At 39.6% G+C, this 23,911-nt stretch overlaps 1 protein-coding gene across 1 annotated transcript; it reads right to left on the bottom strand.

Annotated features, from left to right (window-relative positions):
• Positions 1 to 7,038: 7,038 nt before the first annotated feature.
• LOC131572841 (tetraspanin-8-like) lies at positions 7,039 to 23,670 on the bottom strand. The gene is made up of 9 exons (XM_058826230.1): positions 23,416 to 23,670; positions 18,068 to 18,127; positions 17,290 to 17,298; positions 15,347 to 15,469; positions 14,644 to 14,718; positions 14,450 to 14,557; positions 12,648 to 12,791; positions 9,270 to 9,353; positions 7,039 to 7,324 (listed from the first exon to the last, which is right to left on the bottom strand). The coding sequence occupies exons 1-9, from the start codon at positions 23,473 to 23,475 to the stop codon at positions 7,271 to 7,273; spliced, it is 717 nt and encodes a 238-aa protein (XP_058682213.1). The 5' UTR covers positions 23,476 to 23,670; the 3' UTR covers positions 7,039 to 7,270.
• Between the last annotated feature and the right edge of the window lie 241 nt (positions 23,671 to 23,911).

Here is a 23,911-nt window from a genome sequence, read left to right as displayed (position 1 = left end):
GGAATGTCTCTTAGAGCAGAGGACCTTTTTAAAACCCAGCCACTATAAAACAAGTCCTTATTTCCTTCCTCTTTCAGCACACTCTGTTGTGTTCAGTAGTCTGTAATTTCTCATTTGTGCTGACAAACATACCAGTCCTTTGTCAGCTGGCAAGAGGCTGCAGGGATCCATCACATTTCCAATCAGGCTGGATTGTAAACTTCTGTCTTGTCACTCCAGTTGCACCCCAGTTCATGTAATATACTTTCTGATTCCCTGAATTCCTCTCACCATTGCAATTAAATATATTTTAGAGTCATGGAATCATAGAATCATAAAATAATTTCAGTTGGAAAATATCTTTTAAGTCATCAAGCCCAATGATAAACCCATACTGCAAATTAAACATCATCCCTGAGTCTAGTTGTCTTTTAAATATCTGCAGGGATGATGACAGCCACATCCCTGGAAAGACTCTTGTTGCTTGACAACCCTTTCCATGAATGTTTTAAAATATCCAATCTAATCGGCCCCTGACACAACTTGAAGCCATTCCCTCTTGTCCTCAACTATCTCAGCTTTGTGTCTCACTTGCCTCTTTCAGCTGCTGTTGTTATCATTCACTTTCATTTCTGATGTTGTCAGCCTTATTTCCACATGATCCCTACTCTTTGCCCCATCTGTTTGACTGTCTGTAAACAGCCAGGCAATCACCAGGATACCAAGGCAGTGTGCTCCCAACTCCTTTCCTACAGCAATGGGAGAAGTGATTGCAATTCCCTTCCTACACATCAATGCAGTAATGGTATTTTGCTTCGGTATATCCATTTCTATTCCTGTTCACACCATTACTATATACTTTCTAACTTTCTAGTAAATAACTCCTCTGTCAGTGGCTTTTCTTGAAAGAATCTATTTTAATCCTATTTCAAAGGATCTCAACAGTCCTTACAGCAGTAGACACTTGTCCAAGCAGGAAACAGAAGTAAATATTGGAGACCCCAATGAGCAGGAAACATTCATTTCCATGCCTTCCCTTCCTAATATTTGGTGCTCTTAATACACTCCTAATCAATGGTAGAAATAATAAACTTTGACAAAATGATGTTAATAACGGTTTTGACAGAAACTTTCAGACAAAATTAAGTAAATTCTAAAAAATAGGCTTTTTTAACAAAGACAGTGGGAAGTACATTCAAATTCTTTCACTTCCCCAACAAATCAAATCTACGAAAGATCCTCCTGGGTCTGAATTAACTGTAATAGCAAAGAACTTAATGTCATGTTGAATAATGATAGACTCAAAACTTCAGAGAGTAGCTGCTATTTTAACTTGTGAGTATCATGAAATAGTGTTTAGAAAAGATTTGTATTAAAGTGAAGTAATATATTCAGCTGAAACTTCAGCAAGAAAATGCACTACAGCAATGAAATAGTCAGTATTCATAGATCAACCTGGGTTTAGCTGATCTGACAAATCTTTTCGATAACAAACAGCATAAAAACACAGTTTGAAATAGTTTAGAAACACATTATGTTCACTTAATGGCAGATGTGAAACAGTATACTAACACTTTGGGCCTTTTACTACAACCCCTGTAAACCACTGATTAATCTTCTTACATTAGCAAGGTCATAGACTTTTAGTGTAAAGGGCTGATGCACTGAAATGCCTTGAAATTGTTTAATGAAGTTGTCTGAGAGTGCCCTTGTGTTTGTCCATAGTTTTTGTCTGGTTGTTTTTACCAGTTTCTTGTGTAGTCTTGTGTGTGCAAATCCATTAGCACAGTTTACTTTAATTTTCATGAAAAAATAGGTCAAAGAGTCTTTTCCAGTCTTTCACAGGTTAATGCAGATGAAGAAACTGGAGTCTCTCTAATGACTTACATTAGCTGAATTTGAGCTCCTCACAGATTAGAAAAGAAGAGTATTATATGTCTCTTACCCCTCTTAATGCACAAGGATCTCGTTTGCCTCTTATTCCTCCATGTCTTTTCTATGTCTCTGTTTCCTGTCTTTTAAAGAATTCTGGACTGCTCAAGCAAATTTTATAAAGTCTAGGAGTGAGTGGAGACTTGTATTTCTCTACAAAGAGAAAAAAAAATTAAGTGGATTTGAGACAGAAAGGAAGAGGAATGATTTCCCCATTCCTCCCCAGTGTCCAAGTTCAGATAGATAAAGGATTCAGCCTTATCAGGTGGTGAATGACATCACCCCTCTCTCTCCCCAAGAAACCCAAGCAAGTTAAGCGTTCTGCAAAACACACCAAGGGGTCAGCTTTCAGTTCAAAATATAAATACTTGAAAAGAACAAAAAGGAATTTAATCCAAACCACTGTACAAAAAAAGAGCCTTCCAGTGAAATAATGAGAATATTGCTATTGACAGGGGTGGGGAGAAAACATACCAGTTTACTTGATTTTAAGAATAATCAAATTGCCATGGATGAAGCCAAAAGAGATCCAAGCCTTCCCTTGGTCCCCGAATGAAGTCCTAATCTAACATTTCCGCATATCAGCACATCCCAGTTCCCTCCTGGAGGGGAAAGGTCCAGGAAGCTTCCCCAGCCCAAATCTTTGCAGGGGTAGGTTTGATTCTGGCCTGGAGCAACATTAGGTGTTTGCTCTCTAACTGACCTCCCCAAACAATCCAAAGTCAAACATCCCTCAGCTGAAGAGGGCTGAATCCGGTCTAAATCAGCTGAGTTTCTCCCATGCCAGAAAACCTTGGGCTAAGCAGTTAGGATGGGTCTTACAGCAGAGCCAAATAACTGGGTTTTATTTTTGTGGTTTCAATCCTATTTCAAAACTTAAACTGATAACCCTCCATCTTAATTTAAAAATAAACCCTGCTGCCTCACTTAATCATGTCTCTAAAAATACTTTGGCCAGATCCACTGTGTCCTAGTGTCCTTTCCAGAGGGAAAGCCAGCTGTTTAACCTCCTTGCTTTCATTCTCCAGGCATCCCCAGTGGCCATAGAACTACCACAGCTGTCTCTTGGTGTACCCTTTGGCTACCAGCTATACTCTGATGAGCCCCAGCTTCTCAGAGGCCCAGATAGCCAGACAGATTTGGGGCAGATTTGGCTCTGATTTAAAAACAGGTTGAATTTGCTTTCAACATGACATCCAGGACACAAAGATGGATTGGGGCCAAATTCCCTTCATGCTGACTTGAGAGCAGCAAATTTTTGGATCTTGATAATATTTAACATTTTCTTTCTTTCAAGTTGACCTATCCTGTTTTGCTTCATTCTTCTTCCATTTAAAATAATAGTATTTCTTTTTGTCTATCTGCCTCAGTCCTTTTCTTCTTTATTTTTTGTTTCCAATAACGGTCTTATTAATGTTCCCTTCATTGTTTCTGAAATTGCTTTACTGACTCATATTTTGCCATAAATTATAACTTTTTTTTTTATTTGGGCTGCATTTCACCCCCCAAATACAATCCTCTCTGAGAAAAACACGTCCCCCCTGCCAAATCCCTTAAATGACTTAGCAAGTCCTTCTTTGAAGAAATTTTGACCCAGGTGTGATGTCTTATCTGTTGCCATTAAATAGCTGTTTGGTTTTGACATGATAAATCACCAGTGTGTTTTAAATAGACTTGGTTTCAAGGTGGAATTTAGCTCTGTTGGCAAAGGCAGGGACACATTGTCTTTCTTCCTACCAGTCTTTTTTTATACCATTTAAGACTATAATGATAAATGCATTTTATCACTTTGATATTTTAAAGAACAAATGTTTTGTACCTGTGTCTTTCCTCTGTACACTTGATTTTATTGAGTAACATTGAGGTGAACATAACCTTGCATGAGATGGTTGTGAAAAACCAAAAACAACCTTCCCCAACACCCCAAAAAAGAAAACCCTTATGGTTTTATTGTTCTGTCAAGGATTTACTGTCAGATTCCACTTCAGCAATTCTAGACGTTATGATTAAAAAGTGTTTGTGGCTCAGAAAAGTCTCCCATTTCTATTTTGAGCCAATAGATGACCATAAATGTTCTTTGATAAGAATACCAAGAGGATTTCATGAAAGAAATCATTGTGCACACCAGATGAATCTTATCCTGCCAGCCTAGTGAGTAGGCAGGGCTCATTTCCTAGCTGGCTGCATTATGACTGAGCAAAAATGTCAATAGATCAATGAATAATCAGTGCACCATCATGAAATATTATACTAATGCTCTTTCCATACTGATCAGTGCTTGTAATGTTTTTAACAAGTTCAGTGTTGAGGGGTGGGATCCATTAATTTCAATTTCACCTATTTGCGATGAAAATCACTCTCCTAACCTCTTTGGGCATCTATTCTAGAATGAGATAGCTCAGATCCTAGATGCGTTTTTTCCCTTCATTGTTTATAGGGAGAGTTCAAACTGGTAGCTCAGATATGGCAGTGGGGGTAGACTAGATGGTCTTTAAAGGTATCTTCCAATCCAAACCATTTCATAGTTTTGTGATATGAGTTTCTACTATGTTGTTTTGCAAATGGACAGAAGAATCTTATCCAGATTTATTTTTGTTTTATGACTTTATGATTATGATTTGCTGTTTCAGGGAGAAAACTTCAGGAGGCTACAGAATATTACAATTATGTAAATTTTGCAACATCCAAGGCAAGGGGAATGTTTTAGTGGCAAACTTCACCAGCAAGTTGATAATATTCTGAATTACTTCATTGTCTCAATCCCATTTAAACAGTCATGGTAGCATATAAACATAGTGCTTTACTTTTATTCCTTAGAGCTTTATGTAATAGAGACAAATTTCCAAAATAAACAGAGGAACTGTTCACCTTAGCTCCAGATAAAACTCCTGTGTCAAAGTTCCTCACTGAATACAACATTTTGATGCTGATTTTAATGTTTTAATCTCAACAGTTTTAGCTGTTTAAACAAAAAGTCTAATGTATCATATATCATTATTTTGATAAAAGAAAATATTATTTTGAGGATTATATAAAAAAACAGGCAGTAGACAACCAACATTTAGATGTATTAACAGCTTGGTTTTAGACATCTGGATCCCCACAGCAGCACACAGGACCAGACTGGTGTCTGAGCCAGTGTACATTGTTAGTCTCATCTCAACGCTCATTACAAATCCATGCCAGTAATACTCAAGTTTACAGCTGCCTGAAGTTGACTCCTCCTGGCAGCAAGGGTGAGCTGTAATTTCCCCTTCATATCCATCTATTTGGCATCCAGAGCTCTAAGACCTCTCTCTATGGGAGTCCCGCTGGTCCTTCATTCAAATAGGAAAACAGTCCAAATGGGGAGGAAGAAGAAGAGGAAGGTGCAGTTCTCCTTCCATGTTGCCCTAATATTCCCAATTTTTTTTCTGTAATCCAGGACTCCAGCTGCCATACCATAATCTGGGTGATTCAGGTTTAGCTCCCAGGACTTCAGATCATGGATAAGATATGCACAAAAAAAAACACTCTGGGGAGGAGGAGGAGGAACTAGAAGCCAGCATTTCTTTTTCCCGTTAGTACAGCTGGGTTATGGAGTCATGATTCTTCTCTGGTCCAACAAAGTTTGAATTCTTCTGGAACAGCTTCTGAGGTTCAGCAGAGGGAAGGACAAGTGCCAGAACTGTCTGGTAGCTAGATGACTTTCCTGGGAGACACATGAATTACTGAAAGCAGGATCACTGCTTGGCCTAATGGTCTGAGTGCTAGGGAAGGATGGGGGATGGGACAGAAACTTCCTCTGGCTGAGTTTTAAAAAAAACTGGTTGCTGCAGATGAATTTTACCTGAACCCAGTTCTGCTGGAATAAGGCATGGACAAAGGTCTGTGCTCAAGGGAAGGTTTTAATGCATTTGTAAGCAACAATTGCATTGCTCTATCAAGATGGGAGCAGACAGAATGAGCTTGGAGACAGTCGAGGGCACCTGAGGGGTCTTTAACTAGAGGAGCATGATACATGGTTTTCTCTTAAGAGCAGCTGTGTGAGGTTTTTAAAGTTGTTCCTATTATGAAGATGGGGGTCCAGTGGAGCTGGATAAATCAGCTAATCCCAACACAGCAGGGAGGCCATCAGCCTGCTGTGTAAATCCTCAGCATCATTATGCATTATGATGTCCCTGAGGGCATTATTAAACATCCTCATACCTTAAAAATCTTGTCTCTGATACCAATTACTTTCTGTTAGAGGGCAACCTAGGCCAGCAGCTCCCCAGGGGCTGGGACCACATGGGTTCCACTCTGGCCCATCCCTCTGTCCCAGTCAGGTGTGGGGCAGTGCAAGGCACCAGGGCAGCCACAGCCCCTGGCATCATGCACTTCCCAGGGATGGGCTGAAGCCACACCAGGACACATGGGTGGGACTCCATGACCAGGCAGGGGAGCTGGAGACCAGAGCTACTGTGACACTGGTGGGGCAGGGACCAGCTGGCCCAGGAGGCTAATGTGGTGTCCTTGCCATGGGCAGTGTGCAGGGAACCCCGGGTGGCTGGGCAGGGGCAATCAGGGCTGTCAGTACCTCGGGGCCCAAACACTTGCATGCACTGGTCAGTCAAAGGCAGGCAGGCTCCATGAGGCTGCTGCTCTGCTGCCAGCCATGCCCTGTGTTTGTCCACCCACTTGCCTTAGCTGCTCTGGGCAAAGCCTTACCTGCGTGACTTCTGTGGATGCCTTGCCTCCACGTGGGCTTGGATTTCACCATTGATGCCTGTTTACAAAACACATGCCACTAAATCCAGCTCATCTATGTAACCTGAGATCCACCATCTCAGCTGCAAAGATACTGATTTAAACATCCTTGAAAGGACACGTGTCTTTCCTATTTGGTTAAAAGTTAGTTTCCCTTTTCACAGGTAACAAAACCCTCACCCACAACTCTCTTAATAAAAATACCCTGCTCCACAAGCAGAGGTTCCCAGGGGCCTGAGCTCCCTGGAGCAGTCAGCCGCTGCATGATGGTTTGCAGCTGTTCATGGCGACTCTGCTGTGGGTGGTTTAACACTCATGAGGGCACACCACATGCTGAACTCAGACTCTCTACATGACATAATTGCTGTCTTTGAACAAAATAAACACCTCAGAAACATAAACAAAGATGTTTATTGCAAATAAAAAATCATATTCACATCATTAAGTCTTATGAAATATAAAGACGTCATTTTGCAAGTTGTCAAGCACCCATGCAAGGGCTGCCGTTTTCATCAGAACAGCTGCCTGGGACATGCATATATTTATCTGAATGTGCCCAGCCAAATCTCTAGCCTTCTTTCTAGAAAGGTCTTGATTTGACTGCTGACATCATTCTGACATTTTCACAGTTTCATTTTCTCCGGATCTGGCAGTAGAGGCTCATAGAAAACACCAAACCAAGAATCTGAAAAAAAAAATATTTCTGGTATTATCTGGCAGTTCTGGAAATCTCAGAATACAACTGATACACAATGGGAATATTTTGTTTGCAAATGTCTTGGATTTACATGCTATGCAGAATGTGGCTCTTACAAAATAGAGACACTTTAATGAAGTTATTTTATAGCACAGGTAAGACTGCAGACACCATAGAGAAGTTTCATTTGTTTAAAAGATGGACTGCCTCTGTCCATGAAGGCCCAGTCTGTGAAGGTGCTCCACAGAAGTGGAAAGCGCCCAACTGACATCTTTGAAGCCACAAATACTGACATACCTTATTTACTAAAAATACGGTATTTTATCTATAAATATCACATATATCTCTGTATAAGGTCTCATACAGAGACAGAGAAGAGTATATGTAGTACAGAGGTACAGCTAAGACAAAGGGATGGACTCACACCTGGAATAAACAGACAGGGCTTCCCTGACATACCATGCCCACATTTGCACTTGCACCCAAATGAAACTGGGCCCTTCTTATCTGTATAATTTTCACTAGTAGGGTGAGCTGAAAACAGCTCACAAGTGGCATAATGGAGCAGGCAGAGGGGGGAAGCACTCTGCTTTTTATCTGGGATTTCCTAGAACAGAGAGGTAGTTAAGCAAGTGGCCTTTGATTTGCAATTGCTTGAGTTAATATGGAAAGGCTAAATGTTTATCAAGTGTAAATTGCCATCTGCAATTTGTGCTGAGTTTCATATTGCTTATTCATGTTGTTTTCTAATCCTTTTATGATTGGGAGAGGCAGCCAGCACAGAAAATGCCAGCTGGAGAGCAGGAAAGAATGATGGCCAATGAACTAAAGGCTACAACTCACATAACTGCAAAGCAAAAAACTAGAGCAAAGTGACTTATAATTTGTCTTAGGGATACAGATGCAATTTTACACTTCTATTACATTTTGAAAGCCATTTAATATCAGTGTATTTCACCTATCTTTCCCTCAAAGTAAACATATGGGTGAGAGAGCTGACTGCCTGCTTATAGCTCCTTAAACACCAGAAAGCCTGTGCTGAGTAAGAAGTTGGTGGCCTGTCCTCTTCCAGTGCTGCAGCTACATAATTCTTCCCCACGTATTAGTATTTTCCTGGAAACATAGTTTTGAGTTGGGTTGCCCACTCTTCTACCATGAAGAGCAGCCCTCTGCCGAGTTTTTGCTTTGAATAACAGACTGAACTTTCCACAGCAATCTTTGTAATCTCTGTTTTTCCCTCAAATGTCCACTGGTGGAGAGCGAGGGTGGAGGATAACCAAGAAGGAGGAGTGAAAAGAAAAAAAATAGTTGAAGAAAGCATAGTGATGAAATCCTCTGTTTCTTTATCATTTTCTCCTATTGAAATCAAAATCAAGTAGCTCACTGGATAGCCTCGCCTCTTTTCCTGTGCACTCAGACACATTAATGCATCATCTTGATGCTTAAAGTTTTAATGCCTCAGAATTATAATTTTGTACCAAAACTTCTTAATGATAAAACTATGTACTTTAGGGGATAAGTTTCCTTAGAAGATGACTGTTTCCTCAAGAAAAGATGAGAAAGATGGGGAAAAATCTGTCTATCCTTCCCCATGTCTTCTGGCGCTGTTTATTTGCACACAACTCTGTACACAGGGCTCAGTGTCAAGGCACAGCCTGGCTTCAGGACTGGCAATTTTTTGGAAGAAAATGTCTGATGTGATACGCTTGTACAGGGTGGTCTGATCTCACCTGAAGTTTGCAGTTCAGCAGCCATATTCTTTAATGAAATATGTTTATATAAAACAACAGTAAAGTTATAGTTAAGGTGAGAGGTGGTTTTCCCTTGTCTATTCATTGAGAAAGCCAAGTGTTTTAATCCCATTCCCAATGTATTTCCAAGTAGAACATATTGCTTGTCAGCTACTAATTATTTTAACAGTGTACACTGGTACCTCAACAACAGCCAGTCCAAAGGCAATCCCCATAATGATGATCAGATTGTCTTTAATTTGTTGCATAATCACTTCTCCACAAGGCTGAAAAATAAAACAAAATTATTAATTATAAGTAAGCAATATTATCCTATGGTTATATAGGCATGCATCTTCTAAAATAACTCAAACTCACTGTTTAACTGTGCTAAAATAAGTCTATTTGAATTTTCTCTGGCTTGTTGCTAATGAACATAAAAAACAGTTATGTGTACCTCATGCTCTGCGGAAGCCTTTGCCTTCCCAAGTATGAAGATTTAGTAGCCGACCATAAAAAGCTACTATTTCAAAGGAAGAGATACAGCTGGAATGCCTAATGTTTGCATTATTTTCAGTAAACAAGGAAAGAAGTGTTTGTTCTTAATTTCACTTGATAATCATTCACTATTAGGAAAGAGCCAATGCAGCCATGACCAGATCTGAAAGGGAACTTCAGTTTCCCACCAATCTAATCTTTGGGTTTGAAACTTCAAAGTTTATTATTAGACTTGGGATTACCTAAAAATATTTGGTTATAAAACCTAGCTTCAAAATTAATTTTGTCCAGTGTTTGGTCTGTCCAATGTTTATCCAATTTAGGCTGAGCTGGAAGGAAGAGAGTAATCAGCATGGCTTCATGAGGGCAAAGTCTTGCTTGTTGAACTTGATTTCCTTCTGTGACAGGGTAACCCACCTAACTGATCTTGGAAAGCCATTAGATGTAATCTTTTTGGACTTCAGCAAAGATTTTGGGGCTGTCTCTCACAGAATCCTTCTGGACAAAATACCCAGCATACAGGTAAATAACCATGTTATGCCATGGGTGAGCAACTGGCTCATGGGTCAGGCACAAAGAGTTACAGTAAGTGGGACAACATCAGTCTGGAGTCTGGTTAGTAGTGGGATTCTGCAGGGCTCCATCCTCAGTCCAATTCTCTTCAACATGTTCCTTAACAACTTGGATGTAGGACTCAAAGGAATACTAAGGAAGTTTACCAGCACTAACCTAGGAGGACCTCTTGGCTCCCTTGAGGGAAGAGAGGCCCTAGAGAGAGTGCTCAACAAAATAGAGGGATGGGAAATCACCGATCATATGAGCTTTAACAAGGTCAAGTGCCAAATTTTACAGCCCTGGTTATGTTGGGGTTCGACTGGGGAGCAAGAGGCTGGAGAGCAGCCTCACAGAAAGAGCCTTAGGGATCCTGGTCCATGCCAAGTTAAATATCAGCCAGCAGTGCCCTGGCAGCCAGGAGAACCAACCCTGTCCTGGGGGGGCATCAGGCACAGCATGGTCAGCCAGGCAAAGGAGGGGATTGTCCTGCTCTGCTCAGCAGTGGGGCAGCCTCACCTCGAGTGCTGGGGGCAGGCTTGGGTGCCACAATATAAGAAAGATATTAAGCTATTAGAGTGTCCAAAGTAGGGCCGTGAGGATGGTGAAGGGCCATGAGAATGGTGAAGGGCCTTGAGGGGAAGCCTTGTGAGGCTGAAGACACTTGCTCTATTCAACCTGGAGGAGACTGAGGAGAGACCTCATTTGGGTCTTCAGGATCCTCATGAGGGGAAGCAGAGGGGCAGGTACTGATCTCTTCACTCTCATGAACAGTGACAGGACTCAGGGAAATGTCATGAAGCTGAGTTAGGGGAGGTTTAGGTTGGATATCAGGAAAAGGCTCTCCACCCAGAAGGTGGTTGGGCACTGGAGCAGGCTCCCCAGGGCAGCGGTCACAGCACCAAGCCTGTCAGAGTTCAAGAAGCATTTGGACAATGCTCTCATACACATGGAGTGATTCTTGGGGTTGTCCTGTGCAGGGTCAGGAACTTGACTCAATGATCCTGATGGGTCCCTTCCAACTCCTCCTATTCTATGATTCTACAGCTGAAATTCTGTGTGGAGCTACTCTGGAATATTTGCATATGTCTGTTCTTACAGTGACTGTATCTCCAGGCACTGACAATCCTCCTGCAAACAGGAGGGAATACCAAGTACAGCTTAAATACATCAAAATTACATTACTGTTGCAACACTAAAACTGTCTTGCCCCCAAATATGGTTGTATTTTTTCATCATATTTCCTCTGTCACAATAGACACATGGGTCTTCTCCTTCTAGCTCTTCCAAAAATCTCTCACTTAAACTGACTCATAGCTGTACTGAATTTCAAATTTTTCTCATATCAGAAGAGCTGGATTTCTCTACTATATCTCACACCACCATGAAATCTATGTGTTCATTAGAGTGATATCTTGCACCTGCAGTAATTTCACAGATGGCTTCTCATGTGTCCTTTGAGGGCTTGCCTGAGGCCAAAAAGACATTAAAGTGTGGCCAAAACAGCCTCTTTGTATACATCTTATTTCCAGATTGGGCTCTGGTATCCTCTACTTAACCAGACTGTTTCTTTGCTTTAAAATAGTATTTGCTTATGTGGCTCTACATGGGGAGAAAATTACTGCTCAGGCAGGACCTGATTAAGGAGCTGTGCAATTAGAGAATTATACAACCAGAATGGACATCTGCTAAAACCTGATAGGTGCATACTGGCAAACTTTGCAGCACCAGCATTATAAAACTTCAATTACTTTGTGCTATTCAATTATTTTGTGCATTTATTTTTTAATATTTTTTTCATATCCATAGAATCCAGATTTCCTCATAAGGGGACAGGTAAACCATGAAGTTTTTTATTTGAGATCTATTTTACTTTCTACTAGATGGTAGTCTTCTGAGTGTGCTTTCTTTTTGCCTGTCACCAGATATTTTGCCTTATTATTATTACAGTAATTGTTTTAAGATTTTCAAGAGGCTCTAGTTGTAAGAAATCACTCTTTGAATAATCTGCCATGAATACCACAATATGTAAGGCTTCTTTCCAGCATATCCTGCAAAATGAGTGTGGGTTTTTTATTAAAGGATTATAAAACCTTAAAGGTCATTGCATTTAATGTGTTTGATTTTCAATATACCTTAGCATTTTGAAAGGCTCTAAGTCAACATGCCTACTACCACAAAGAGCCTGGGTGGGAGCATAACCTTCTGAGAGAGGAATGAGAGCCAAAGGGTAGCTGGTGTGCAGCTCTGACCCAGAGTCATACCCTGACCCCAAAGTCATAATAATTTTCATCACCAGTAACCATGCAGATTGCTAAAAGCCTAAACTGGAGACATCTCAGGAGGAGGAAGGAGCAGAGTTATGAACAGTCATTTCTTAACAGGTGGCATGGGGGTAATTCTGGCTAAGAAAGAGAAAGCAAAACTTTGCCTTTTCAGAAGGATATAGAACTGCTGACTATGCCAATCACCAGAGATAACCTTGGGTTAAAACTTGGCTCTTAGGAAAGAAGAGTGAACATTTTTCTCACCTTTTTATAGATGTATCTGTTGCCATATCTAATGCAGAGATCTGATGATGGCTTCTCTGGTTCACACTGGCAGATGTTTGAGGAAGGTTTGTTAAAATTTTCTCCCCAGTCTTTATATCCGTTCGTCAATCCACAACATTGGTACTACAAGAAAGGAGTAAATGGGGAGAAGAGTTAAAAAAGAGGTAATTTTCAGTTTAAGGGAACTGAGAGGAACAACAAAAACCAAATTTTATTTCATCTTTTTTAATGTGGAAGTTGTCCAAAATTTGTATGTCTCAAATACCCTTTACATTTCTATACCATTTATAAGAATGTAAGTGTATAAGTTGTTTCTTTTTTTAAAAAAAAAGAAGATATAGGGGAAAAAAGAGCAGATTTTCAGTATAGAATGCTCAAAAAACATGAGCATACTATAAAGCCAGTAACTATCAGTGCCAGAATGGAACTGGAACACTGGGTTCCAGTATAATATTTTTTGAGAATCAAGCCTTCTTTCTGTAAGTTATACTTGCAGAAGGTAAGTTGCCAGCTCCAGTAACATCCACATTTCACATCTTGAAAAGCCAGGCTGGAAATATAAAATTCAGGCACATAAAACTCTGAAATCTAGGAAAATAACCACTTTGAATGATGGTTATCTCTTTAAATTAGAAATGGACTGAAGAGACCAGGGCTCCATTTGGGGTTTGTGAAACCTAAACCAGGTGCAGTTTCACTTCATGTTCCACTATATTCAAGCCACTAAAGCTCAGGGGTGCAAGCTTGGGTTTGAGGTCCTCCCTTTATTAAAAAGCAGCTGGAAATGTTCACATATTTTTGTATAAAAGAAAAGGCTGTGGGATGTAACATGTAAGTCCTGGTACATTTAAAAATTAATGCAGTAATTATGGGATTTTTAATTTTTCTCATCTCTCCAGAGTGCTTATTACATCAGAAGAAATAAACTGTCTCAGAAGTAGAGGACAAGACTGGAGGTGGAATGGGGAAGGAGAAGTGAAATAACATAAGACACCTAAATATTGTTTCTTGTTTCATTTTCTTTCATACAACAGTCTTTAAAAACCTAAAATTAACTTGAAGTCTTTCCATTAAAGTCACCACCCATAGGGACTAAAAAAACCAGAACAGCAGGCATTCTGTCAATGTACAGACCCAGAGGGGAAGGGGTGTATGCTGTCAGTGTTACCAATGAGATTCCAGGGTATTCTCTGTGAGATACTCAGGAGCAAGCTCGCACTAAGCATCCACCATCTGCGGTCTTGCAGGATGGTGGTGTCAGGAAAAGTAAAAACACAATGAAAACAAACTTATCATCATATTTTTCTTCCCTCTTCTCACACAGTAAAACATGGCATTTAATGACTTCATAGCAGTAGGATATTCCAAATTAAATACACTCCTGATGTTTTCTTAATCCCTGGGGTAATCTTTCCCTAAAAGTACTGGAGAGCTCTTATTTGGGATATGGTGAAGGATTAATGTTCCTTCAGAAGGGAAAGCTGTAAGAAAAGGCCATGCAGTCTTCTCATGAAAGAGTTTAGCTAACTAAGTCAGTCTTACTTCATTGCTCTTACAGACAACACTATTGCACAAAGAAATCATCACAGGAAGATCATGTCCTATCAAGGGAACAGACGTCCCTTCTGTGGTGGTTCAACTTGCCTTTAAGTCAGACCCTTCCCCATCCCCAGGGAATAAAATTCAAATCTTTGGCAGAGTAGTCATAAAATGAAGTGCAGACAGATACCAAAGACGAAACAGATAGCAACACCCCTTTGGTTTTTTTACTGATTAATTACCTGTTTCTCAAACTTCTGGAACTCCTCCTGATACTCTTTATATTCTCCTGTAGTGCTTTGCAGTGCATTCACACTTGTGCTTAGAGTAAGGTTAAAGGCTGTTTCCACCTGCAAATTAAAATATATTATTGATTTTTTTGGGAAGAAACAAAACTATATGAAGGCATAAATGAAAATATAGAATAATACTGTACCTGAGATTTGTACACTGCTCCTAAAATACCTCCCGTGACCTGAAGAATCAGGATCAGAAGCAGTGCAATAAAAAACTAGGAAGAAAACAAAAGGGGTAGAAAACTACATTACTTTTGACCAAGATGATAGAATTTCTTTTAAGTTAACATTTATCTTTCATGCACTTGAATAACCAGGTAGGTAGAATGACTTTCCAGTCAGAGCTTCTCCAACTATTTCTTCTTTGACGATGAGAAAAAGTGGTACTCCAGACAGAGCGTGCTCAGCTGGTGATCGAAACGAGGCACACACCAGAATAATGTTGTGATAACAGTGTGCAGGTGAGAGTTGGGCAGGAGGACAGACAGGACATTCTAGGACCAGCAAAAGGAGCAGCTGGGAATTTATAAAATTAAATAGGATAGGTAATGGGTGAAAGTTGATGGAGGGAACTTTGATGATGGCTGGATGGAAAAAAATCTAGTGATGTGCTCAAGTCTCTCTAGACCCTGTCTTCTTGTTTATGAGACCAACTATCATTTTAACCACAACATAATTCAGGAGGGGCCCAATCTCAAGGTAAGCAATGAAAGCACAGTATCATAATCATGCTTCTGGTTAAATTAAAAGGTTCCCATCCTCATTTGATACTACTTGCAAGGACTCCATCCACCATATGTAGCTGTGGGCTGTTAAAGGTAGAGAAATGTTTTTCTTTCCTACCAACATCAGCATGCACCGGCTCTCCTTTACAGCACCGCAACACCCCAGGAACCCAAGGATCATAATGATGGCTCCCACGGCTATTAGTAGATTAACTCCTGCAAATATGCTGCTGTCCATCCCCTGAAAAGAGAGAGAGAAAAAAAATCTTTCAGCTACAAGAAAGTCCTCCTAAAAACATCTGTGTTCCCCAAAATAAGATAATTATTTTGTAACTGATAAATATACTGAATAGCAACTATGGAGAAATTCTGGTCCATAAATAAACAAAACTCTAATGCTCCCTTCTCACATCTTGTGGTGGAGAGCTTTGTAAAACCTGTTTTTTCATAACCTTTGTTTCTGCACAAGATGAATATCAACTTTACAGAGTAAATGAATAAATAAAGATCTTCTGTCTTTAAAGTGGCTTTCAGTTGGTTTTCAGTCAATGAAACTTTGCTTTTTACTGGAAGTAGGAGATTTGATTACCTCAAAACCTCTCCTACTTTAACCCAATGTTGAAGAAACAAAATCTCTGTTTGTCATTAGAAGGCCAGGAACATACTCTGTGACTGCTCCTGAGAGAACACTTCTCAGAGAAATGCTGCATATATTAGAGAAATACTAGATGTATTTTACAAAGCAGCTTTCTACCTTTTTTTTCTTTTTCCTTTTTTTTTTTTTTTCCCCAGGTCTGATCTCTAATATTATCCTCAGAGATGAGAACTTTATTTTGATGTGTGGGACACTCAACTAAACAATTCATATACCTCAATATTATTAAACATCAAATTATTCAGTTCCCACAGGATTGACTAAGGCCAAAGGCCAAAAGAGAGAAAAATGTTCAAAGAATATTTTCCAGTGTGACCGGTGCCAAGATTAGCAAAAATGTCTGGAAGTTGTCACATTTATCTTCTGATGGAAATTGCAAAGGTATATAGACAAGTATAATTTGAAGAATGTGTTGTTCTTTCCCTTTCCAAGCTGGACTGAACCTCCTGTTATTTATTCTTAGAAAGCTCTATTCATCTACAGCCAAATCCTTATGGTCTGCTCAATTATTACTGAGGCGAAACATGCATTTGTTTTGAACGGGAACTTTGCCTGCCTGGAGGCAAAAATGTGAGAAAATGCTTTCAATTTTGGTCCTAACTCTTAATTCGTATGTTTTTGGGGAGTACTAAGTGTCACTTCAGGAAAGTAGTTTGACACACATTTAAACATTCTTTTCTAAATAGGAAATCTCTCAAAAAATAAAATATGGTACTGGTTGTGGTTTTCTGAGTTCCATTGCATTGTTTGAGCCATCATACCAGAGATTGTTAAGTATAAAGTATGGCAGTTTTAGCATCTAGTAAAATTTGGATTGAGGAGTGAAAGCAGTGATTCTTCCTCTTCCAGAGAAGAGAATGGCAGAGCTCTCCACCATGACCTACTTTACCTGATGACACAGTGTCATGCCACTACATACCCACTACACACAGTGAGAACTACACACAGTAGAGAACTTGAATCAAGACATCTGGGCCTGCCTAAGGGTAACAGTCTCATCAGCCAAATGGCAGGGAATATACAAAGCTGTCTTCTTACCTCCACCATCTTTTTATTTCCAGGTGGGAAAATACTGGTTTAAAAATTGCTGTTCTTAACCAACAGATTGTGCTAGAGAAACAGGGGAGTTATCTGAAAAATTGCAACTTAATCTATACTAAAGGCTCAATCTGAAAGCTGAAAAAAATGCTTCCATGTGACACCTGGCTGTTTTTTCACTTCTATGGCCAAAAAGTGTGTTGTTGTTTTTTTTTAAAGAATGCAAATTAAGCTTTCCATTTAATTTGCATTTCCATGGCCCAAATTCATTTGAAGAAATGTACTGCTTAAACCTTAGAGTCAGTGCCAGTGGGTACACACTAGGCAAAAGGGCCTACAGGACCATGGGGTCTTTGAAACAACAGGACCAACCTCTGCTGCATGTCTGCAAGATTAAGAGCTCCTCAAAACTGGTTTTTTCCTAGCTTTGCAAAAAATAAAAGTCATAACATCCAAAGTAATATATCCATACAAAAATCCAGGATGGCAACTCAGGGTCTTTTTTCTACCCTCCAGGAGGACTTTTAGGACACTGTCATTCTAGATTCTTGGGGATTTAAAACTATATATAAATATGAGGGGAAAAGGATAAGGTGTTTTTAAGGAGCTGTTGAAAACTGAAAGGAAAAATCCTTTCTCCCTCTCAAAGCTGCAGTTATTGGTGAAATGAAAATTGTGTTGTTGAAGATAGTGAGAAAGATAAAAATATTCCCTACAAACATATGGAGTAACCCTAGGAATAGATATGACTGTACTACTGTAATAGGGAAAAACATGGAAAAGTCTATGAGATGCATGGCTCCACATTATTCTCTATAACACCAAAATCATTAACAAAAGCAAAATTATTTTTCATTAGAGGTGAGAGACACGTTTTCAAACAGAAATCTGTGTGCATCTGCATGACACTAAATTAATAACACTAGCAGCTACTTCTCACAGTCACATATCTCTGCTTGCATCAATCACTTTATCTGACTGCCTGCACCACGATGTTTAATCTTGACATAATAAAATGCATTCCTCTTCATCCACACAAACTACCTCAACAAAAACTAAAAAATTTTGGAAATGAAGATGGGAAATTAAAGGGTATGTAGTAGTTTCCACATTTTACATGGTTCTGGTATGACTGCATGCATTTACCTGCTGAGCACCGCTAACACGTATCCATATAGAGACTCCCAAAATAATGCAACCACACACCTGTGGGAGAAAATAAAGACAAGTTAGAAAGGTCAGCAACTTTTTTACTAACATTCGGTATCCAAAATGCACCATATGCTGTCCAAACTTCTGAAATCATTTGTTTGGCAAAGCAAAAGAAACATGAATTGTTGGAGCAGAGAATATTGATTCATTTCCAGGAAAATTCGTAAGTGTAGTTAAATCTTCAGGTATGCACCAAATCCCTGATGTTTCCACTCCAGAGGACAATGCATTTACATGATGATTTATACATGTGTTTGGGAAGCACACAGAAATTCCGTCAGATGAGAGAGGAATATAAATTGCTATTGTATGTGTAAAACATGTCTGTTTCTTGTATAATGGAAACATGAGATTTGATAAGGGATGTTTGCATGTCTGATGTTTCTAGACTTATTCAGGACACATATCTGGACACATTCTCTATGGTAAAGCTACCAGGAAAATTCTAAATAAAATCTTTTTGCTGTTTCAAATGCAGCAATATCTGCCATGTCCAGTCCTTAGAAAAGGTCTCATAAAATGCCTAGAGTAATTGTTCCCATTATTTTTTTTACAGAAAACAGCCAAGTACATGTGAATGTTTGACCAGCATGACTTTCCTTAAGATGTTGAAGTCAGGGAAGATTATTTGCAGGTCCAGATACATTCCCTCATCACAGTTGTGCTCCTGTTTCATGGATCATTGAGGTGCTGTTCCTCTGTATGCCAGTCACTCTATTCCTAACCTTGTTGTTGATGATTCTTACACAGAATTTCTCTTTATTAAATGTTGGACATAGGTCACCAAGAGGCTACTCAGGTGTAAGGATTGTGCCTCGTGAGATGACTGGTAGGAAAGAGACATCACTGAGGACCAGGGACTAGTCAGATTTAGAATTATCTCCATCTGCCATTAATTACTCAAGTCATAAATGGCCCTGAAACGTTCTTATGAATATCCCTTGAAGAAGGGACTACTGAAATTAAAATAGTTATTTTTATATGGTTTAAATTTTTTTTTCTTTAAAAAACTTTTCCCACAGAAGTTTTCATATAATATTCAGCATCAAAGACATTAATGACCTTAGCAGATTATTGAATATGGAATAGGGCCAGCACTCAGACATGGGTAACACACATTTTCTAGCTCTAAGTAAAGCTCCTATAAGTACATTTTAAACATAAAAAAGAAAGTTGTACAATCAATGACAACTGTAACATGTTATCAAATTTAACTAGAACTCCCCACTGAAACCTTTTGAATCCTGCTGAATCTGCCTAGAAACTGATGGTGTCATATGACTGTACATTTCAGTCTTGTTCAGCAGCACTGTGTGGGTGATGTAGCTATTCACCAGGTAACATGGGCTTCCTAATGTGAAAGTTTCCACTGGAGCATCTATTGCTAGAAATCCAAAGAGAGTTTGTCACGCTGCCTTTTTTGTTATATAACCCCCCATTAAAATACAGCTGAGCAGCAGAAGCAAATTTAGCTAAATGCACAGGAACTCATCAATCAAATGGGAATACCATGATATTTCCTTGATGTAAAAATAGAAACATCATTTATAAATCAAAATTTTAGTAAGATCTTTTCATTTGCACATCTTTTCATTTTTAAAATGGAGTTGGTTTAGGTTGATAAAAAATGCTCCATTTCAGTAAAATCTTAATAGTTTTTTTTTCTATTTATTTTCATACTATACAAAGTGTACAAAAAGACACAAAGTTTTGAAATAGCAAATAAAATGGTCTGTTCCCAAAGGGTCCAAGTTGAACATGCCAAGTTTGCTGCTATATTCTATCTTAATTTTTAAGTTTTCTTAAATAAAGTTTCAAGTAAGTAAACTTTCGTTCCAATAAATTCCATTTTTTATTAACTGCTAGTGTTTTCCAATGGAATAAAATGAGCTTCTTTGAAAATGTCTTCACCCATTTTCCCAAAATTAGATGGCTATTATATTTTTGCCTTAATCCTTAATAAAGAATCAGTGATCTTATCTCAGCCTCATAAACTGAACAGCAACAGTACTGCTGTCCCTCAGATTTGATTGCTCCTTCTCAAGCTTTCAGTTTTGGTGTGAGGGAGAAATACAGCCTAGCTGGTTAAATCAATATCACCTCAGATGAGCCTGACATAGTGCTGAGCCAGCACTATATTAAGGCTGCAATTCTCATACACACAAATACCAAACTTACAGGGAATTTCCTTCACTGGCACACTCTTTTCAAACATTCAGTTCAGGGATATCAGGAGGAAGTTTTATGAGGTTGCTTCTGTTAAAGAAAACATTTGACTGGAATAGTTCCTTGAGACACCTGAAATTATAGCTCAAAGCAGGTCCTACAGAGAATGTGGTCTCTGGCTCAGCAAACCTGCTAAGCTTTGTTGCTACTTCAGGGACTGAGATGTTCACATTATAGTTCAGGGAAGGGGCCACTTTGTTTGTAGATGGGATTGCAAGTCTGGTATTAACAACTGATCAAAGGGGCTCTGTCACTAAACATGTTGCTTCGAACTAGCGTCAGACACCAGTATTCAGTGAATAAAAAGGTAATTCTACAATTTTGCATGGTGTGGAGTAGCAGAGGTCGACACAATGAGAACAGAAGGTGAGACTGGATATCCTGAAAACTCCAAAGAAGGGAAAGAAAACAAATCCTAGCACATAGTGTTGGTTTAATGCACAAAACTGACAAAGATTATTTAAGGACTATTAGAAACTCCGTATAGGTGCCCAGTTCCAAAGCACAGATCTTTAAAAGCCCATAGTCTGCTATTTTTCATGAAACTGGGAAGATGAAAAACTCTATTTGTGTGCTGGAGCCCAGAATGGGGCTCATGGGCATGTAGATACCCAGGGGACACACATCATATGGTGAAGCCATAGTCAATTTGCAGAGCTATCTTAGACTGCTCCAGGGCTTACACACACTTAGTGTGATACTGCACAAGCTGCTCAGGAAAAGTCATCAGAAGGCTAGGAAGCCCATTCCTGAGTCTTCTAAGAGAGGACACTCCCTGAGAGATTGCAAAGGGTGTAAAATGAGAGGACACCAGGTAAATGTGCAACTGTCATTTTTATCTATTTAGGTTAAAGTCACTCTCATTTCCCACTATCAGTAGTTTTCCACTTGCCAGCTGCCTTGAGCACTAGAGAGAGAGCAGCTGTGGGATGAGTTCCTGTTCCCTGTTCCCTCTACCTTACTGTTGCAGTTTAATGATTTCCATGTATTAGAGACAGGACTGTGAACCCAAAAATTCAGTTTCATTGTATTCCTGTCAGCCCATACATCTGTTCTTCCCAATCTTAGCTAAACACCCTCCCTAAAACAGTTAACTACAGTTGCATTCCTGTCCTTTGTTCCATCCAGACCCATGTACAGCAGTCTCAGCATTTTCTTCCTCAGAATACAGTATGAGTTTTCCAACTTTGGTATAAAGATAGAAAGTTTGTTTCACATATGCTTATTTCAAGATGCCCCCAGGATTCCATTCTTCTTTTTTTCCTAGGAAATCCATACTGTCACTGAAGGCATGGAACACTATTCCAATGTTCACTCTAGAAGTAATTTGGAGCTTTTCTAATGCTAGTCTGAGACATTTGCCCATGTTTTGGCTTACAGTAAACACAGATGGATGTGAACAGGTGTGCTGGTCTTGGCTGGAGTAATTTTCTTCACAGTGGCTGGTATAGGGCTGTGTTTTGGATTTGTGCTGATCACAGGGTTGATAATATAGAGAAGTTTCTGCTGTTGCTGAGCAGGGCTTACATCAAGTTTTCCTCCTCCTTTCATACTGCTACTCTGGTGAGGCGACTGAGAGCACATGGAAATTTGGGAGGAGACACAGCTAGGACAGGTGACCCCAACTGACCAAAGGGATGTTCCAGACCATTTGACATCATGCTCAGTAGATAAAGGTGGGAGGAAGAATGAGGAAGGCAGGGGACGTTTGGAGTGATGGCATTTGTGTTCACAAGTGAACATTTCACATAATGAGGCCCTGCCCTCCTGGACATGGCTGAACACCTGCCTGCCCATGTGAAGCTGGGAATTAATTCCTTGTTTTGTTTTGCTTGCATGAATGGCTTTTGTTTCCCCTATTAAACTGTCTATATGTCAACTCACGAATTTCCCAGCTTTTATGCCTTCAATTCTCTCCCTGATCCTGCTGGTGGGGGAGTGAGTGAGTGTCTGCGTGGTACTTGGTTGCTGGGGTCAAACCAGAAAAACAGGAAAAACTTCCTGAGGGGCAGAAATTCAAATTCAGAAACTTAGGGATTCTTGTAAGTACTGTTGCATAAAAACTTCAATACACATGTCAAAAATCTTCAATCTGCCTTGATAGAACTGTAGGAAGAAACTGGGGGAGACAGTCCAAACCATCACTGGTCTGTCAGGAATTTCTTTGTGAGGTCCACAAGCAATCAAAGAATTTGGGCTAGCCACAAATTTTCCAAGGCTACTGTTTGTGGTCCCTTTTGAATGCTATCACCTTTTCACTTAAAAAAAATCCCTTGAGGCAAAGCCCATAATGTGGCTAGTAGTTCCACTTCTGGTTTCAGTGAACCCCTGGTGAACCTGACAAAGCTCTGTCAGGAAATCTGACAGTGAGGTTGAACCATGACAGAAATGTTCTTTAACTCAAACCTTTCCAGAGCTTTCAGGACCTGAAATTCTTGCAACCCAACTGAGATGTAATAAACAGACAAATAAGGTTCAAATAACACCCAGAAAACTGCCTGCTGCTGTGCAGTATTGACCTTGGTAGAGCTGCGGCAGTACTGCCAGCACATACATTCTTACAAACATTTAGAGTCCACCATCAGAAACTAATTATGCACTGAATGTAAAGCAAAGAACCACAAAGAGGGTATGAAAACCATTTCTCAATTAGGAGGCTAAAAATTCAAGTAAAATTTCCACATTTTCTGTTGCAACAACATTTTCAAGATCTTGCGTGCAAACAACAGCAATAAAAGGAAGAGAACTGTGCATTGTTATTAGAGAGTCTGTTATCTGCTGACTGAGATGAGTGATGTCCCTTGACATGAGGGGCACAAGATGAACAGGGAGACAGATTTGTAGCTTATCTACTTTTGAATGCAGAGGGAAAGGTGTTTAGATCGAAAAAGACAAAGGGAAGGGCAAAAGTTAAATATATTCTCCCCTCCCTGATTTAGAATCATACTCTGGTTCCACTTATGCTCTATTTTCTTTGCAATTCCTCTAACTGCAGCATTCAGATAATGGTGAACACATTTCATACATCACTAATAAGAGATTAAACACTAACTTACCCAAAAGAAGAAGTTGAAGATGAACATGGAGTACTTCATGCATTTGTTTACTTCCCCCATTTTCAACAAGCTGAGACAAAAACAAGTGCTGTAAGAGAAGCTTTCCTAAGAGTTTGACTTGATATAAAAGCTGTCCCTGTGTCTTCAGAAAACCTCTCAAAGCACGTCAAATACACTGTGCTCTGCTCCTGAAAGCAGAAGTTCTGACCAAGTCATCCACAATTGCTTAAATAGTTGCTCTACCCCAGGTAAATATTAACCAAGCGTTGAGGAAGCACTACCAGTTGTTATCATCAAGTCTCCAGGCTCTTACTGTGTCTTGTGATTTGTACTTCTCAGTAATAATCCTATGACTTGTCCTACGCCTCAAAAGTAAATAATGAAGCAGAAGTTTATGTTTCGAGAGGTAAACATAAAAATGCTTTTGCCCAGAAGAGAAGGGGTAAGGAATCTGCCAACATTTTCTCCCTCGGTCTAGTTCAGATCCTTTTCCTCT

This window comes from Poecile atricapillus, chromosome Z, assembly GCF_030490865.1.
Source record: "Poecile atricapillus isolate bPoeAtr1 chromosome Z, bPoeAtr1.hap1, whole genome shotgun sequence".
In the NCBI taxonomy this organism is placed as follows: domain Eukaryota; kingdom Metazoa; phylum Chordata; class Aves; order Passeriformes; family Paridae; genus Poecile; species Poecile atricapillus.
Note: the sequence above shows the minus strand (reverse complement) of the source record. Positions and strands in the feature narration are given on the sequence as shown.